This window comes from Dermacentor silvarum, chromosome 4, assembly GCF_013339745.2.
Source record: "Dermacentor silvarum isolate Dsil-2018 chromosome 4, BIME_Dsil_1.4, whole genome shotgun sequence".
NCBI lineage: Eukaryota > Metazoa > Arthropoda > Arachnida > Ixodida > Ixodidae > Dermacentor > Dermacentor silvarum.
In genome coordinates, this window is record NC_051157.2 from 130,327,825 (window position 1) to 130,347,131 (window position 19,307).

The following is a 19,307-nucleotide window of genomic DNA, read 5'->3' on the forward strand; positions in this document are numbered from 1 at the left end:
GAATAAGTCTGAGCCCCTATATCAATGAAATATAATCAGTTGCCTATTATAGTGTGAAGGTGCGTGAAAATTCTTGCTGCAGCACACAGCCGGCACATAAGGACCCACAATTACTCTTTTTTTTCGATATTGTAGAAGACAACTGCCATTCGGAAGATCGTGACTATGGCAAGAAATCACTGCTGTTCCTTAGCCCACCAGAGCTATCCGACAGGCTTGGACAAATAACGAGCTATTGCTGAAGGACATAGCCGCCAAGTGCTATATACGACTCCAATTCCACAAAGATAAACCGCTGAGGCAAGCGCTCGCGGTAAAGAACGGCTGACGCTGATGTCTCAATGATCTTTAGGGGAAGAAAGACAGCAGCATCAGCTGCCGCTAGTTTTCGTGGATGGCCTCGTGAACGTTTCTTTCAAAGCAAAATGGGAGTGCGCTCCCGAATAGAACGAAGGCAATAACTTCCTACGGTCCAGCTCAGCACTCAAACAGTTCCGCGGTGCACAGGAGCGGCTACACGCCGCCGGCCGTAACGAGCCCGATTCCCAGGTCTGACGACCGCCGTCGCCTCTTGTCGCAGTGCTTCCTCCTTTCTTCCCTGCCCTCCTCTTTGTGTTTCCTTTCAACCGCCCCCACCCGCCCACCGCTAAATGCCGAGCGTCCTTTGTCCTATTTCCCTAGTGCCCCCTCTCACCGCTGCGGGCTGCGTTTGGTCTCGCCGCTCCTTAGGCTTGCAGTCTCTCCCGCCGCAATCGTGCACTTCAAACAAACAACATGGCGCTCAAGTCGATGGCGAGTGAAAAAAAAGGAAGGGAAGTGGTCACTGTGGGATGACACCAGACCGCTTGTGGCTTGGGTGCGCCGCAGTATACGGTTTGCCCCTGCGGAGACTAGAGGTGACGCTCGCGGTTGCTGGCTATACGAGTGGTCGCATCGGGACCGCCTTCTACTTTCGTGTTCTGAGCGTGCTGACTTTACGAGCCCGAACATTGCGGTGGCTTGGACCCGCGGCTTGGACTTCCCGAGAACATCGTTTCTCCATATCGGTTTACCTTTCCTCTGACATGCTTGGCGGAGCATCTAGCGTGACATCCATCTGCAGAGCATCCTCAAGGCCGACGGGGCGTCACATTGACATCTGATTCTGCGAAGAAGCATTTTGTCGCAGCGTATTGCGGCGCATTCTGGAGAACATCGGCCCATCTCTTGGCGATCTGTGCAGTGCGGCTCTTCTTCCACAACTCTCCGGTTCTGACGAAGGCACAGATGCAGCGATGTGCATCACGTGGTTGTTGGCGCGGCGATATTGGCGGAGCTGTTTCCCGACGCCTACAGTAACGCATGCGTGTATAGAGTTCTGTAGGACGCATTCCGCCACAAGCTCACGGACTGCCCCAAGGTAGCTAATCTGGAACTGTGAAAGGCGCTTGCAGCCGACTTCCGTCCCTGCAGGGACGAATGAGGTAAGAAGACCACGTGAAGGGCACGATATGCATTAAAGCACTGAATCTGCAACGATAGCTTGACTCACGATGACAAGCACACCCTGCAACAGCGACTCGGGATCACTGTGTGCAGTGAAGAGCTGCGTCTGACGGATTGCGTGAAAGGCATCATCCTGTGCTACAAAAAGGTCAGTGAACTGGTGGCTATGCTCTTTTTTTTCCACGGTTCGGTTGGTCATTCTTAAATGAGGTCTGGCAAAAAAATCAGTAGCCCCTCCTGTGTCGAGGAAGTGGGGGTAAGCGAAGCTTGTCGCGTGTTTCTTCGGTGCTCCTCCGAACGAATTGCACTGACGAGTACCATGTTGTGCTCGAACCACAACCGGTCACACATGCTGCAGCTGGCTCCGAAGTTTTGGTTGAAAAAATCGCGTTGGCGCTAGCGTTGCCGAGGCGTGGACCACCGTTGTCGGGTTGCTGGAGGGAAAGACGACGCTGACGTTTGGCCTCAACATCGCTTTCCCTCAATTAGGGGTCCGCGGCTCTTCGTTGACGTTTCGCCTGTGCTTCGGAAGCCCTCACGCTAGAATCGGCACGTCGGCGACGAGCCCTTTCCCGAGCGCGTTCATTCTGAATATATTTCCATGGAATTTCTTCAAAATTAAATCTCTTCGTTACGTAAGACAATGAATGGCTCATGCCCCTTTAAGCAATGGCTCATACCCCAGTAAACGCGGACTCATCATTACGACGACAGCAGAAAAATGAAATTCTACGCTGGAATGATTAGTGGCAGCGCCGCCAGCTGTGGAAGCCGACGACGACGATGAACGCGGGAGCAGTGGCGCGTGCCGAGCACGAGCCGCCTGTGCAGCTCTGATAGCAGCTGGTTTTTTAGCGTTACATCACCGGTGCAGGCTAGCGTATACAAGCTTCGCTTAAAAGTCTTTATGCTGATATGTCGATATCCCTCACTTCTCAAGTATACATGCTGGTGTTATCCGGTACACACAAGCGTTGTAAGCTATAGTGAAACTCTTGCTTTACTCCGTTTCAAACTACGAGTACACATCCAGCTTCAAAATCGGCTTACGACGACACACAAAACAATAATACGAAATGACATTGCGTCAGTTTCGGTAAAATATTTCACCCCGACAGGCACGTCTGACGAAATAGTTTCTCCACGTGCATAAACATGCCTTCATATTAGGTCACGCGAGTCCCTGCTCGAGGACCACAGGAAGGTCAGTGACCTCGCATAAGGTCATGCAAAAGTCTCATCCGACACTACAAACTTTGAACGACGCAGTTAATGACGATGTGTAAAACGATATAAAATGCGTCTAAGCTTCTTACACCATACTTTATTCCCACTCACAATAATCAAAAAGAAGAACCTTCTATGGCATATTTCTACTGAAATCAACCAAACAATAATTTAAGAACCGACGCATACTGAAAATGCTCCAAGTACGATTCGTTTTTTTATTTATTTTTTTTTTTTTTTGCAATAGTGTTCTCCGCTTTGTTCCACTTTTTTCTTCGTGAAACAGAACTCTCAACAGAGTTCTCGCTTAATTCTGTAGTTTGATGCACGCACATTGTTTATCATATTTATTTCCTGCAGCGTTGCCCTATTAATTACAATTTGTCACATTTATTGAAAGTGCTCTTCCATCAAATATGTTTGTGGTATCTATATTTAGGGATTATATGTCGAGCTGTTCACTGCATTTTATTTTGCTGCAATGTCGTCGTTTGTTCAACAATTTGCGACGATCTTGCAGTGCATGTATTCCGCGATGCGGCCACTGTATACATGCACACCCGTGAAAGCAAAAAAAAATGTTATATGTATCCGCACCAAACAAAAATTACTGTCATGACATTTTCCGTAGGTGTTTCTTAAAGATGGTAACGTGTAAAATTTGGTCATTTTGCCAGCCAACCTCGCTCTCCTACAGTCGTTGCGTTCTGCTGCACCTCTTCTGTCGTTTTCGAAAAAAGACCAACTACAAAATATCGACGCAACAGTGCAGCTCCTAAAGTGACACTAAAAGAAAACCTAAGTCAGCTTAGAACGATAAAGTACGTTTTCGAAACACTGTTTTTCTTTACTTTCGCGGTAACAAGTTCAAAAGATGATTTGAAGGTCAAAGTGCCAGTTCTTGAATTTCGCGCAATAATCCCAGCGCCCATACAGCAGCGTGGCGTCATGAATGTCAACGTAATTTCTCGTATTTATGCGGTTGTGGGCACAGTGAATGTTCTCGAAACTTGCTAAGTTCAGTCTCTGGCTGTTTTAGGACACGATGTTGTTCATCTTTACCGATATACAATGCACCAGGCTCAAACAGACCCGGTCAAAACTTTTGACGTCACGGAGAGCTCGAGCGGGAAATTCAAGGGCACTTCGCCATACATGTTTCGTTTTAGCGTCCTTTCGGGAGTGGATAAGTTGCTAATAATAGCTAGACTTAGTGTTCTCTATTGTACTCCTTTAAGGTTGGCTTTTTTCCGTTCCTCAAATGCCTAGAGGTGGAGCCTGTTAGTGAAAAGCCAGCGAGTGTACTTTTATGCGGGATTATAAAAACAATGAGCTGATATGTTATTGCAGTAAGAAAAACATGCACCGCCGCTTTCCCATGCGTTCGGCTGTTTGTAGAATGGCTCAGTGCGGAAAACGGTGTTGTCGCTACAGGCAGCTTGTGTGTTCGGTTTTCTAGCTGTCACTTCGCTCTAAACCATTGCGCGTAGCATATATAAGTTTCCGAACCGAGTCCATAACGTAATTATTAGTGCACAGTTCAAAATTCTGTGTTTTCTTAGGAGAAACGGTGCTCACCTATTCAATTTTGAAAGGCACATTGGCCCATCGTGTCAATGCGTTACCATATGTCGATGTGACAGCTCTGGTACCGCGTTTGAACAGGCTGTCATTTGAATTTCCTTGTTTGGTTCACGCTGATTGTCAAGCTCCGCGTTGTTATTGAGAATTATCGCCGCATTTAGAAATATTCAGACTTTTGATTGACGCAAATGACTAAATTACTGTGTTAACGAGAAACAGCATATAGCATGCAAGTGATTCACCTGAATAACGCGGTTGTGACAGGCATGGGCAGGGACAGCATGCCATGTGGAGATGTAAATATTGCCGGAAATTTTGAAGACGTAAAAGAAATACTATGGAAATAAGTGGTTTTTCTTAAAATTTTGAAAATATTTGATGAAACATTAGAAATTATTTTAGCACAGCAAAGTAAAAAGAACCGCAGGCGAGGATCTATGTAAGATGTTTTTGTAACTTATGGCAAAATGTTGACATTATATAACAAATGATCTTTTTTTTCTTTTATTGGAGATCCCTGGTAGCTTTTGGAATTATCACCTAAAGACCATTAAAGCGCTTCTCTTGCTCTATTAGGAAGTGTATGGAGACTGAGGTATTGCCTGTACGCTTAGAGCACTTCAGTATTTCGGAGCAGTTCTCGCGGATACAATGAGCTTGCGCCGGGGCCAGTTTCATCTTGCACATCCGCCGTGGCGAAAGCTACCGTCAACGCCTGGGCACCTTTAGATGTACTAAATGGTGGGACAGTGGCAGCCATAAGTAGATTCTGTTCTGCCACCCGCCCTGAAACCAGTTTAGACTAAATTTCATTCAAAACTCCGTTTTCATTCAATTGCGCGAAAATTTCACTGATTGCGACACGAAAGGCTAAGTCGCATGTTCTTTTTTTTTTTTCTTTTCACCAAAACGTTACAGGCGGTACGCAAGTTTGTCGACAGGAGTATTTTCACGTATTTGTACTAACTTAGCGCACTAAAAGCTTTCAAAAGTTGATAGGTCGCGCTTTTAGGCCTTCCAGAACGCAATGTTGTCCTTATTGATTGATTAGTAATTAACTCGACTCGTCCAAACGCTGTCGAAAATTCACGACGTTGCGACGAATACATGCAGGAAATTTCAGAGCGGGGTCACCATCCACCTTTGTTTTCGCGTCTTTTATGCTTTGCCACGCCATCTCTGATCACCATGAGAGTGGCCGCTGAGTATTGCAGGAAGGAAATGAGCGAGCACGGAGAATTAAACCCCGCCGCCAGCTTTCGCAAGGTAGCTACGCCTGTATAGGTTGTAGTTAAGTCTTGGTTTACGATTTTTCTGATGGATTTTACTTTGATAAATTCAATTTTTGTTCACTAACGCCTTGCGCCACGCAGAGGGCCGGTGTGGAGCTCTCCGTGAAGTCATTCCGTTCGTTTTTTCCCTCGCAGTACTGGCCCAACACGTGACCTCTGATGCTCAGCGTATTGGCCGGGAATGTTTGGTTCCCGGTAGTATTTAATCTTCGCGGGCACTTGTTCGGCTACCCTGCCGTGGCTCTGCCTGCAGAGCCTACCGCGCGCTCTGACATGACGATCACGTGTTGGGCCGACTCGTTTAGCTTCAATCTTGTAACGCCCAGTTCTTTCCTTCCCTCATGCCACTGCATGTGCTTATATGAGGATAGTGACAGAGAAGTAAAAGAAAAACTTGACTCGGATAAGGCAGAGATTACGGCTTGTACAATTGCGTGCGTAACGCTACAATTTCGAAACAGTTAAGAAAAATATTTGAAATTTTCTTTGCTTTTATACTTACAATAAATTCACTTTATTGCGCGAAAACGGGTCACAAGAGGCTCATTTTCAAATTTCGTTCTCTGAAGCTAAGCTCAATGGACTTTCTTTTTTTTTACTTTTTTTTTGTCAACTTGTGCAATAATGCTCAGTGGCTATGGTGTTGGGCTGCTGAGCACGAGGTCGCGGGATCGAATCCCGGCCACGGCGGCCGCATTTCGATGGGGGCGAAATGTGAAAACACCCGTGTACTTAGATTTAGGTGCACGTTAAAGAACCCCAGGTGGTCGAAATTTCCGGAGTCCCCCACTACGGCGTGCCTCATAATCATATCGTGGTTTTGGCACGTAAAACCCGATAATTTAATTTTTTAACTTGTGCAATAAATTGAAGTGATTGTTAAAGTGAACGGAGTGCAGCTTCGGCTGCTGGCTTGAGGAGGTGACTACACAATATAAGGGCCTGATCGGTTGAAGAAGAGCACTGCATTCAGCCCAGAGTGGTTACGGTCATTACAGAGTTTGAAGCTGAAGACCATGACACTATATTGTAAGACAGGAGGAACAGCTGGTCGACGCACCTCGTCTTAAATGTATGCGTAAATTGCAAGTTTATAGTCTTTAATTTTGAGTTCTTAGTTTGAAAGCTTATATATCATATCATCTTTTTTCTAAAGCAGTATTTATTCTCCACATAAAAGCAAGCGTCGAAAAAAAAAGATGACGTTGAGAACTAAGCGCATGCAAGTACATATGCAAAAGAAGGAAAAGATGCTTTGCAGTGCCTCTAAAATTATTTCACATGGTTATCCCTTATTTATCATTTTTAATACACATTGGCCATCTAGGTTCAGTTAGTCTTACTTCACAATAACGCGTTATTCTTGCTCCTTTGTATATTTCTCTTAGCATTTTTCTCTTTGCACTTTTGTTCTCTCATTCGAGCATTTGGTTTTCCTTTTTTTTTTCATTCCATTCTTAAGCCCATCTCGTGGCCTACAACTCCGGTCAAGCCGTACTCTATGGGTGCGTGCAATAGATGAAGACAATCAACACCGCCATCATCATTGTTCCATGCGATTGCCCGCTACTGAGGGCAGCAGCTGCGTCATCATCATATTTCGCGTCCCGTGATGCGCGCGCTTCGAGGTCTATACGTAGTATAAACGGAGGGAAGTGTGCGTAGATTGTTAAGGCACAAAAGAGGTATGCAGCCTATCCAACTTAGCCCTTACGTTCGCGAGCACTTGACACGCGAGTGAAGTTTCGTTTAAAATTGCACCAAGTGTTGTTCCATTGAGTGTTGTCTTCGCCAACAGCGCAATGAGGGGACGGCCCGCATCCAGAGGACGTGGTCCAGGGAGGCCCCGGAAAAATGCGGCAGCCTCCAGCCCAGCGCCAACGCCAAGCCGACACAGGAACGCAACAAAAAGGTATACAGCGGAATTGCCTGAACCGAGGCAATGGCTTTTCACTAAGAAAACTGGCTCGAAACATTACTTTACCGCACAGATTGCTTCCAAAGCAAACTGAGCTGTCTGATAAGCCGGGATATTGTAGTGACGGCGACAATGCTAATGTTGTAATGATGTCTGATTACACTGCTGATATTACCCGAGACGAGAGGAAAGTTTGCTGTTGACCTAGTTGGTACACATATATATATATATATATATATATATATATATATATATATATATATATTTAATCAGCCAGGAAACGGTACAACGAACTGATACACACACAAACGCTGTCTCGTGCTTTCTTGTCCCGTTTCCTGGCGCTGTGTTTAAATCGAGATTGTGAAAGCCGAAAGCTGTCGGTCAATAAGGGCCGGTAACTAGATTGACCGTGCCCATGAATACCGTCTTCATAATATTTCGACAGTGAAATATCAATAGCGAAAGCTTGGACCTTGAATTAACGCCCGAATGTTACCGCGGTGTGCCCGTTTCCGATGTGATAACCTCATAGGCACTCCCGAGGTGCAAGGCGATTCTTTTTTTTTTCTTTTTTATGGTTGTTCACAATATTCAGATGCCGTGCATAATGCCGTGCCTAATGAACCTACCATGGACAATAAATAGTAAGAGACGGCTGTACTACCGGTGCCGTAAAGGCAGCGAGCACACAAAATTATGAACCAACATTACTTTCTAGGGCAATAAATATATATTTCAGATTCGATGGTTTGCTAACGTGAACCATGGATCTTTGGGGCCGATAAGCAGCAAAAAGTAAAGATAACGATCTTGGTGGAATCGGCCAACGCGCCATTTCAAAGGACACACTCACAGCACCCATCGTTTACAGTTTCTGTAGGCCTATATGATCTATATACAGTAACCCTATTCAGCTGCAAGGCCTCTGTTTCAGTCGAGGAGGGGCTTCTTTCCTAGGCGCATTTTACAACGACGCTGTTTACCTCTAGCCCCTGTATGCATCCCCCGCATGCGTTCCCAGTAGAGAGAGGGGGGAGTACCCTGGGCGGCTTACGTCCGTATCGGGGACACGGCGCGTAGACAGGAATGGAGACGGGTAGGGGAGAGGAGAAAGAGTGTGGCGACGGCGCCTGTGCACGTGGCCGGCGCTTCTGTGGTTATAACGTCACGTGCTTATGAGGTGGCGGCGCGGCTGCAGCAGCGGTCGCGGCAGATGCATGGGAGGTGCGCTGACCCTGGCGGCGATTGTGTCGGCGTAGTGTGGTGCTGTATAAAAAATGTACGATTTCATAATGTCTGCAGCCCACGTATGCAGCTAGCCTAAAGTGCTTCGCTGGTAATCCGTCTCCATATGAATGTTGCGGCCCCACAGTTTTTTTTTTTTTTTTTTTTTTTGTGAATGCACGACACCTCCTATGGCACGGGGTCAGATTATACAAGGGTTCCAGGGTCCCCTCATGGGCTCAGCAATGCGTTTCATGTGTTTATTATTTTCCTGCTTCTCTTTACCGCCCCGCTGTAGGCTTTGCAAGAGTCCTGGATCAGTGGCTCTTCGCTCCCGGCTCCAAATAGGTAAGTGCGCTTAAAAGGCAGCCAGAGTGGAAATACCAGTTAGTATTTTAAAAAATAGGCGGGCATCGGAAAGATGAAAAGTGGAGGAGCAGGACGGAGGGCGATCTAGGCGAGAGAAATTGTTGCATACTTTTTTGTTTAGAGCTTACTACAAGCAAAAGACAACGAAGCCTTGCTCATATTCATTAACTCAGTAGGGGTTGGAAACGTGCTGGGTGAGCGTTAATCAGCAGTCTAAATTTTCTGGCCGAGGATTCCACTGAGATGCTCTACACGCTCCATACTTAGTTTCTCTTGCGTGCACTCAGTGCTCACTCTCTCTTTCTTCTCCTATTCCCCATTCCTCTTACCCCTTGCGTAGGGTAGCAAACCGGTCGCTCGTCTGGTTGACCTTCTTGCATTTCCTCCCCCTGCTTTATCTCTCTCGATCTGGTTTATTAATCTGTACCGTCACGTCCGCGCATTGATCAATTTCTCCGTAACCGTTCCTCTGATTATTCGCTCGTATGCAGCAGTGCTATTGGCTTCAAAAAGGCTGCGGTGCTCACTGAATCTGCGAAGAAGTTCACATTTCCGCGAAACCCGAGCATGCAGTTTGTAAATATGAAAATTTCTCCATTGTTGCAGATGCACTGCGGAGAAAACCAGCCTTAGTTTTTTTTTTTTTTTCTTTTCTTTGCTTTGCATACTTTTTTTCATTTTTCTTTTTTCGTAGCCGTGTCCCGTAAGCTATTGGAGTTCCGCGAGGCTACTATGATGGCAATTTGCCATGTGCAACAAGCAGACCAACGTCGGCTTTATGGTAACTCGTGTACGAGAGGCAACGAACAGCGGCGGCTATACTGCAAGTTTAGCCTTGTGCTTCACTTTCAGTGCACATAGCAATCTATTCTCTACAGACGCAACGAAGAACTATAGCGCTGTTTGTTGCATGCACTCTTATTTCTTTCACGACGACTATCTGAACTATCAGCGTGGCTATGATCACAGTGTTTTATACACCGAGCAAGCAGAAAAACTGCATACTTCTTCGGCCCCGTGATCTGTAGCACAGTGAAAGGCGCATATGCTCTAACTCCGGCGCGCTACGACACAGAAAACAGCCAATCGACACCAATACCTCATTGCACTGTACATTTTACCCGTGGGTAAATTTAGTGAAATAAGTACGCGCAAGGGACAGTAACTCATTGCGCAGTAAGCTGTCGAATGACTGAAGGTAGCTACTTGCACAAAACTTTTGTTTGTGTTTGCCACTAGTTGGAAGACTTTTCGGTGCAGCGACTTACTCTCACTCTCGCGAACCTCTTCAACTGTGGACAAGTTTACGCACAAAGAAAACATTCGTTTACACGAAGAATGACTTTAATAAATCCTGCCAAAAATATTTGCTCCCCATGTACACAAGATTTTTCATCCCACATCTTTCATCATTCCTCTTTCGGCGCAGTGCTCGAGGCCGTACGTAGCCACGACGACGCCTGCCTGTTCGCCGTACCGCTGGACGAGACGATGTGTCCGGGATACTTCAGCACCGTCAAGGTGAGCACCTCGTACCCTGTTCGTGCAGTGTGTTTAACTACCTCACGATGAAAAAAAAAAGAATGCTGAATCCATTACCCGCTTGTGCTACTTGCACCTGCAGGAGCCGATGGATTTGACCATGATCACCGAGCGCGTCGACAACGGTGCCTACACGTGCAAAGAGGCCTTCATCGGCGACTTCAAGAGAATGGTCGAGAACTGCGCCTTCTACAACGGGCTCGAGAGTGGTGAGACAAAAGCCATTTCAGTGACTGTGTCCCCACATGGAGACACCGATTTTTAATGTTCCGACTAATGTCGACAAGATAAAAAATATCTACAACATAGCGCTGAATGTAAATGTAACCCCGTGCTAACCAAAAACAATACGACGTGTTACGGAGAATGAAGCAAACAGTTGTATTTTACGAGGTGCACTGTACCCGGTTTGAGAAGAATTTCGACACGTTGCTATGCATCACTGGCTGTTCATTAGTGACCTCTCCTACATCAGAAGGCACTCAACTCAACATTAAGCAGCGTATCTGCTTACAAGTATTTCAGTTTTTTTCATGAAATAACGCCTCTTGATAAGAGGTGACCATTCGTAAGAAATCATTTTTGTCAATATAACGTCAGTCCTGACGTGAGGCGTTACAGGTGCAACTTTCTACATGCTATGGGTATAATTTTGTCTGCTAACTTAGCGCTGTGTTTTTTTTTTTCTCGACTATAAAGAATTTTTTTTTAATCACGTGCGGCAGATAGCGTAATGATAGTCCGTGAGCTGGATTACTCAAAGAGCTGGACATTGCACGGCAAGTCAAAATGCATAATGAACTAACTAACTTTCAAATAATTACTTCACGGTATATATTGGAATTCTCAAATTACAGCCGGTGAGTTCGTAAGGCGATACGTATCCACTTGTAAATATTTTTCAGGATGACAGCAGTCTCGAGATATTCATTCCCAAAATGTGCAAAGAAATTCAGGGACGTTCAGTTTACTTTTGCGTTTCAATGCAAAAACGGCGTTTCGTTAGAAAAGTAAGTGAAACAACAGTGCATTCTTGCAGCAAGTTTGATGGCACATATCTCGAAACCTATGCCACCCACAAAATTGCTTCCAAGTAGATACGCCTGGCAAACTAGCCGGCTACAATTCGTAAATCGCAGCATGTGCCGCATATATAACAATTAGGTGAAAACGTAATTATTGATCCTTTGTTAATTGGTTGATTATGCATCTAGATTTCTCATGCAAGAAGTGTTCGCCGCTTCCAGTAATCCAGCTCAATGATTACAATTGTACTATCTGACACAGGCGACATTTAAAAATTATGCATTGTCTAAAAAAAACAACGCCCGGTATATAAATGTGGAGGCCCTTGAAAACACTCACTCATAATTCGCGACTGAAGGAGTTAAGCTCAGTGTGCCGCATGTTCTCTGCATGGAAATAACGTGACATTTCCGCGAGAGCTACCGTGTTATTGCACGTACGTCATGCGTTACACAATCGCGGGAGCAATACTCTACTGTGGAGTTCATCGAAAAACGCTGTTTCGTCTGAACCGCAGAGATCGCCACCAAGGGCTACCGGTTGTGGGTGGCCATGCTTGACGCCCTGCACACAGTCTGCTTCGACGACGACGAAGACGGTGAAGTCGACAGCAATCGGGACAGTGACGTCAGTTCCGGTGCAGGCGCCGCGTGCTCGCCTGCCTCGAGACTGTACGTTCCGGAGCACGTGAGAAAGCCGAGACCGAACGCCAGCGACCAGCGGGAAGACGAGCGCACCATGCCGAGGACTCTGCGCGCGAGCAGGAAGACGGCGGCGCAAAGGAAGAGCAGCCCGACCAGAGTCCAGGACGAGGCGGCCGAGGGCGATGACGACGACGAGGACTTCGTGGCGCCCACAGTCAAGAGGCGCAGAGTAGGAAGGCCGCCGAAGGCGAGTAGGACAAGAGGCAGAAGGCGGGCCGCGTCGAATGCGACCTCCCGTACGCCGTCAGTCGTCAAGAGTCCTGCACTCGAGGCACTGTCGAGGGCTACGCGCAAGGCTCTGGAGGTGAGCGCGGTTACACAGATATCATGCGGGCGATTAACAGCGTCACCAAAAGCTTTTACCGTGAGGTCAAAAAAGTCATCAAAATGGGACATGATGCTTCACATTGTGTGCACTCTGTGTGCTCTGAGGCAGACACTTACTTATAGTCCAAAGCGGACAAGGCACAACAGTGCATGTACAAGTGTCTGAACAGCATCGAATAAGTATTGCAGTGTCACACTATATTTGTTGCCTCACCAAGCGTAGTACTCTTCCCTAGGCTGGCCAGTGAAATTATACTCATTGTTTTCTATTGTTTCTTGCAAAAAATGTCGGGGATTGAGATTTTCTTTGATTTCTTACCATGAACTACAGTCTGAGGCCTTTCATTGGGTTGCCTATTGAAGTATTCTTGTTTATTGTTCTCACTGGCGCCTTGTTTTCATATCCTAGCTTTTCTTTTTTACCGAGAAATTATAATATATTTAAATTATGGCTGCAGATCTGCTTGGAGAAATCGGTAACAGAAGGAAGCTAGGTGTTGCTCACTATGGAAGCTTCACATAAGCGAAGCTCCTTACTGAGTTAAAGCCCTCAAACGATGTCAAAGCCTTAGGCCGGTACTTTTCTCCGAATGTCCCGAGTAATTCGCATTTACTCGCACTACTAACGTACAACGTCGTGACCGTGTATAATCAAGCCTGCTTGACAGGCCTAAATGCCTGCGCAGTCAACCTGCTTTTTTTTTCGTTTTTCCTTCAAATTATCTGGTTGGACGGAAATCATTGATCTTCAGTTAAGCCGCCAGGCGCATGATACAAAAAAATCTTTTGTGAGTAATATTGGCGCAATTAAACAAAGTTATTCGTGTGACATACATTCTGGCAAGTCTGGGTGAATATGTGTAATAGTGTCAATGCGATGAGCATTTTCAGAAGGAAAGCGCTTTAAGTCGCCTTTACCTCGTCCAAATTTCTCACGCTGCCCTATTTAATATTTTCCGTGTACACAACCAACAATAAATCACTAGCTCACATGCAACATAGTGCAGTATCGTATGCGTAAATTGCCTATCTTGGCGCCCATTTACGCTTTTTCTATTCTCCGTAGGACTCCGCCGACTTGACTTACGACATCTGCCGCCTGAGCGGCGACTTCGAGGCGAACAGTGACGTGGCCGGCTACTTTCCCGAACTCAACATCGCCGGCACACACAGCCACCCTTCCGACCTGCTTGCAAGGTTCGTGGGCTCACCGGAGGAAAGTGGTGGGTACACCATCGCCGAATCTCCGGAAGCATCATCGGAGAGTGATTCGAACGACCGCAGCCGACACGTCAGCGGAGACTGCAGCAATAACACGGATGAACCGGTGAATGCCACCGACGACGGTGAAGCAGGCGGAAAGCAAGTGGATAGTCGTGACGATTCGGGTTCCGACGGAAATCGCAATCCGGACTCAAATGCTCCTGCGGCGGAAGTACAACACCTGGCGGGGGACACGGACACAACGCGCTCGGATCGAAGCACAACGGAAGATTTCGATCGAGTTCTGGAAGAGACGACAACCACTGCAAGCACTGAATTCCGAGTAAGCAGCATCAGCAACGCAGCTGAATGCGAAGAGCGAGTGAGTGACGTCTCTCGAGAAGGTGCGAAAGGTGGAGCGACGCAAGAGATGGCACCGCCGAACACAGCCCGCCCGGGCACAATGGCGTCGAGCAGCCCATTCATGGGCAACAGACAAGGAGCTTACGTACAGACGTCCGTTGCGACGCCTCCGAGGTGTCGCTCAGTTCCTCCTCTCCACTTCGTTGCTGTTAACATGCGTCACGCAATGAGAGTCCCCCGCTCGCCCGGTTCCTGTGGTCGCGACGACAGCGATGCGAATGCCACAGCTAGTGCGGAGCCTGCCGAAGAAGGTCGTTCGGCTGCGTCCTTAGGGATTCGTGAGGACAGACCCAGCCTCGTTGAAAGTAGGGAAGCCAACGCCGATCATACAACGGCAAAGCCAGACGGAGAGTCAGAAAGCCGAGAGTTGAACAGCTGCAGATCAGACGGTGAGACCGAAGTGACGAAAGACAGCTGCTCCGATACTCTTTGTCAGGTCATTGACGGATGCACCGATTCAACTGCTAGCACCGGCCACGTCGCCGCTGGTACGGACACCGACGCGAGAGATAAGACCATCGGGATGTCGTCGGAAGGAAGCGAAGAAACCATCTTGCAGTCTGTGCACAGTGAGAAAACGACTGAAGAACAGGCGGGTGCATCACTTCCCGCTGGCAATCTTTCTCCGGAGCGCATCCAGGTGAGGGATCGATGGATTACAAGGCTCCAGGGTGACCTCCAGGGAGCTGAGCAAGAGTTCTACTGCGGACTGGATAGCCCAAAGTCAAGCTTCAGCTTTTCGTCTGGATACCTTAGCGAAGAGGCCCTGTCGCCATCCATGCGGTATCACAGCAGCTCGAGTCCGCTCCCTCAACTGTCTCCGTCTCGCCTGTCTCCGCTGCTGCCGACGTCGTGCCAACCACCGCAAAAGGAGTCGACTCCCCCGATGCAGGCGGAAGAAGCGCAACCGTCAACCGAGCGAGAAGCAGCGTGTGATTCGCAACCAGCTAAGGAAGTTCCACCGGTAGATGCAGCTTCATCGCGCGAATGCTCGGTCGTTACGGACCAGCCTCAGCGCCGGGAGCCAACGGCACAACCGCGGTCGCCTCCATTCGGGGCGCCGACGCCGCTGCAGAAGATGTCCGCCCTAGTCGCCGAGATACCGTCTCCGACCAAGAGGTACGGCGCCTTCTTCCCGTCTCCGTTTGTGCCGCCAACTACGTCTGTCAGCGCCACGTGTGGTGGCGGAGATCAACTTCGAGACGGCAGAGACGGCGTGGCGTTTAGGGTAAGTGCAGCTGGGCTCGTTCACAGAGGGGGTTAAGAACTACCAAACTTCTACACGGGAGTATTAAGAATGCTACACTGAGCAGAATTTGTATAGTTTACATTATTAGTCGTATAGCGGGTGAATAGTGGGAAGTATATGTTCGTTCTGTAGTTTAATTTTAATTACTTCCTGTTTTTGCCAACTCCGATAACGTGTTCTCGTATACGGTGACGAGCGCCAACGTGACAAGTAGAGAAATATACATAGACGGGAAGCAGTGGTAATAAGCTGACATTCAGTCGGAAGGGCCTAAGATGCTTTGTGTTTTCGCGTCTACCCCCACGATGTATATGGCGTTAAAATATTGAAGAAAAACCTTTTGGTGCCCGAGAAACGATTAATGCTGTAATGTGACAGCAGATCTCGCTCGCTAATACTTGCCGAGTAGCTCGGCTTTCGATGAGTCTGCCCTTTCATGCCTTCTTGATTTCACGTAGAAAAACAAAGACAACTGACAGCATTAAATGCAGATCCGAGGTTTTATTTTGCGCTGGTACCCACTGCACAGTCGCGGTCACGTACTAGACCAACACGGGGTGCCGTTGAACTCGGCTCAAATAGCTTGGTGCGAACATGTTGAAAGCCGACATTGGGAGTTTGTCATACAGCCCGCAGACAGGAATCAAATTCTGAAACAGTTTTATGAGTTATTTTTTTTTCGTACGCATTTATAACGGGGTGTCATATTACGCAGAAAAAAATCGCGCCATGACGCTCTTTGTACAGGGGCACAATGCAGTCGTTCTGGATTCTAGGAAAACTTCTATACTATGCGCCTGCGCGTAAGGGCCATACCCAAAGTTTTTTTCGTTTTTTTTAGCTTTTTTGTGTGATTTCTTTGTGATTTCCTTTTCCCGTGGATTATCGACTAGGCTGACAACTATAGCTGAATAGGCTGTTACTTAGGTAGCTATGTTATGATTACGCAAAACAAGTTCTTTATTGCATCCCCCCCCCCCAAAAAAAAAAAAAACATTCCGACGCCAGATGCTTCAGTACGCGAAGAAATATCCAAATGTGTTATCGCTCCCCTACATTCTACCCATCGCTTTTCTTTCTCTCTTACTTCAACTGCACTGACTTTCATGGTAATTTAAGAAGAAAGTGTATGCTTACTGCAGCAGCGGTTACGTTTTGCACACAGTTCCTTTGTTGTTTAGCATTGAAATCGCAAGAAAAGCTGATGAATTCTTCATGCCAACACTTTGAATCTCGCAGGTGACAGAACTGCATGCTAAGCAAGATGTTAAGCAAGAGTAATCGTCAGAAGCCGGTGATTCCAGCATTTCTAAACGAGGTTTCTACGACTCTGCCACCCTGTTGCCCCAATGTGCTGATGCTCTCTCATGACTTTCAGTATTCATTAAACTATCTCTCTCTCTCTCTCTCTTCACTGAGCCTGTCTGTCTTTTCACTCATTTCAATATTCCTGCACCTCTTCCTCTTTATTACTCTCGGTCATGAGGCATCTACGCTTGATGCCTTGCCGCGATACTCGCAAAGTCTGCTCTGACAACGAGCGAGAAAAGCAAGAGGAATTGAGGAGCTCAACTTGTTGTTGGTAACAACACTATCGGGCCAACAATATAGAAGAAATTATGTTTAACTGGAATGCAGAAATAACGTAAAGGGATATGAAAGTGGACGAAAATACAAATTGTGGTCGGCGCGAGCCGTACCCATACCTACCATATTTAAGGAAATGAAAATGAAATGAAAATGAAATGAAATTTAAGCGTGCAATGCTGTACTGATTAAGGACCACGGTGGCGGCTGTCACCACGTCCACTTTCTCACGTACTTAGTGCATATGTGTAACTAGACTTATCTCTGTGAGGGTTAGTCAGCGCCACTGGCGGCGAATTGTTTTAAAGAGAAGTCGCTGAATAAGTAACTGATTCACCTTGCAGAGCCCAATGACCGTAATTACGAACTGATTCAGCAACAGCTAAGAGCTGATAAAGCTTATTATTGTGAGCGATCTGTTATCGCGAAAGACATGCTCATATCAAGCCTCACAGGAGCTTCAACATATGTATTTTTACATGCTACCCAGTAGTGTGGTTCGTCCGCCCTAATTCATAAATAAAAAATAAGAGGTGTCGCTAGCAAGAGAAGTATACTAGCTCGTTATATCTGATTTGCACTCCTTTGTTCTTTGTATTGAGCCATGGTAGAGGGGAACAATAAACACTTGCACACGAGCACATGCACACAAAAAAAGAAAAAAGAAAAGAACGGTGAATGATCAATTGTCGGACAAATTTAGGCACTAAATCGGAAATGAAAGGCCCAACAAGATAGCTGCTATATAGATATCGTATATCCTTCGTACGTTAATTATCGTACACTAGAAGCTCAAAAAGGACACCTGCTTGTGCGTGGATTTTGTCAAGCGATTGATGGGAAATTCATGAACCGCCGCCGGCAATCTGAACCTATATGTGTAGACAATAAGTAGACGGGTAACAAATAAAGAGGCCACAATAGTTTGTCACAACAGTACAAATAATTTGTGGGGTTTTGCGTCCTGAATCTACACATACTATACAGGGAGTCCCTGCTCAATTTAGCTAAAGTTTAAAAGTCTGCTAAAGCACTCTATAGGAGGACGCGACCAAATGCATATTGTTGGCTATTATGTGGAGCAAGGGACACATCTTTATTTTGCCTAATTGCAGAATTAGTCCAGAATAATTAGCCAACCTCCAAAGTATTAAACTTAGGGCGAAATTTAAAATGTGAAAGTTGTAGAGCGTTCTCAGAAAATCTAATTCAGCAGCTTCTAACTTCCCAGTTGTTCTGTAATTATTTTTTCTGGATCCTAAAGGAAGCATGCGAAATATACAAAAAGAAAAAAAAAACACGTCACGCTTGCAGCGCTCTCAAACGTGCAGCGTAAGAACGAACAGCACATTTAGCCTGGTGTGCTGCCGCAGGTGACATGACGGTGACGCGGACGCTGGACGCATGATTTACGTCAGTGATGTGATTCCCTCGGGCCATTTCATGGTAGCGATAATCAGAACAAGCATCAAATTTGGGTGTGCTCATTGCTCCATCTCCCTGTCACGGCTCTGTAATGTGCGTCTTCGCCGCATGACGACTCGCTATGCAGTGAAGACGTAAACCGAAACAATGTTACAGAATGAATAATAATCTTACTGCAAACAGCTGCTATGAGCTACGAACAGGGAAGAACGTGTCCTTCAGTTCAACTGCTCGAAAAACATAATCACCCGAGACTTGTGACACCTGACACTCGAGCTGAGAGTTGTAACGTCAGCGGCGCGCTGATCAGAGTAGGGCAAATCCCCAGGAATATGCAAAACTAGGTGCAGTAACCTAAGGAGGTATAGGGCTCCAATAAAGTAGGTGAGAGGCAGCCAGGCGAATCCAAAAAGCATATAAGCGCTCATTGAGATCTCCTGAAAGGAAGCAGTGCAGTCGCAAGCGCTCGACATTAAGCTGCGCAGTTAAGAGCAACAGAACGTGTCCATCCGGGGGAGCTTTTAGTCTTCAGACTGCAGTAGGTTGGCGGGAATTTGAGGAATTTTGGGGGTTTTCGAGTACTGTGGAACGACTATATGTGCTCATAAGACTACATATTTATTGCGAGTATCAGACATTTCTTTTTTTTTCATATACCCGAAAGTAACCGTATATAATCGAACAGCTAGAGACCTGTAAAGTTTTTATGTAGGCATAGT

The 19,307-nt window shown here is 46.6% G+C and overlaps 1 protein-coding gene across 1 annotated transcript; it reads left to right on the forward strand.

Annotated features, from left to right (window-relative positions):
• The first annotated feature begins 7,442 nt into the window (after positions 1-7,442).
• LOC119448897 (uncharacterized) lies at positions 7,443-16,977 on the forward strand. The gene is made up of 7 exons (XM_049666551.1): positions 7,443-7,500; positions 10,532-10,623; positions 10,727-10,853; positions 12,188-12,678; positions 13,768-15,167; positions 15,372-15,555; positions 16,816-16,977. The coding sequence occupies exons 1-7, from the start codon at positions 7,443-7,445 to the stop codon at positions 16,855-16,857; spliced, it is 2,394 nt and encodes a 797-aa protein (XP_049522508.1). The 3' UTR covers positions 16,858-16,977.
• The last annotated feature ends 2,330 nt before the right edge of the window (positions 16,978-19,307 follow it).

Bases quoted from the DNA above. Each gene is read 5' to 3' on its own strand.
- LOC119448897 (XM_049666551.1), top strand. From the start codon at position 7,443: ATGCGGCAGCCTCCAGCCCAGCGCCAACGCCAAGCCGACACAGGAACG. The intron at 10,624-10,726 runs GTGAGCACCTCG...TTGCACCTGCAG, and splicing joins GATACTTCAGCACCGTCAAG to GAGCCGATGGATTTGACCAT. The intron at 10,854-12,187 runs GTGAGACAAAAG...TCTGAACCGCAG, and splicing joins CTACAACGGGCTCGAGAGTG to AGATCGCCACCAAGGGCTAC.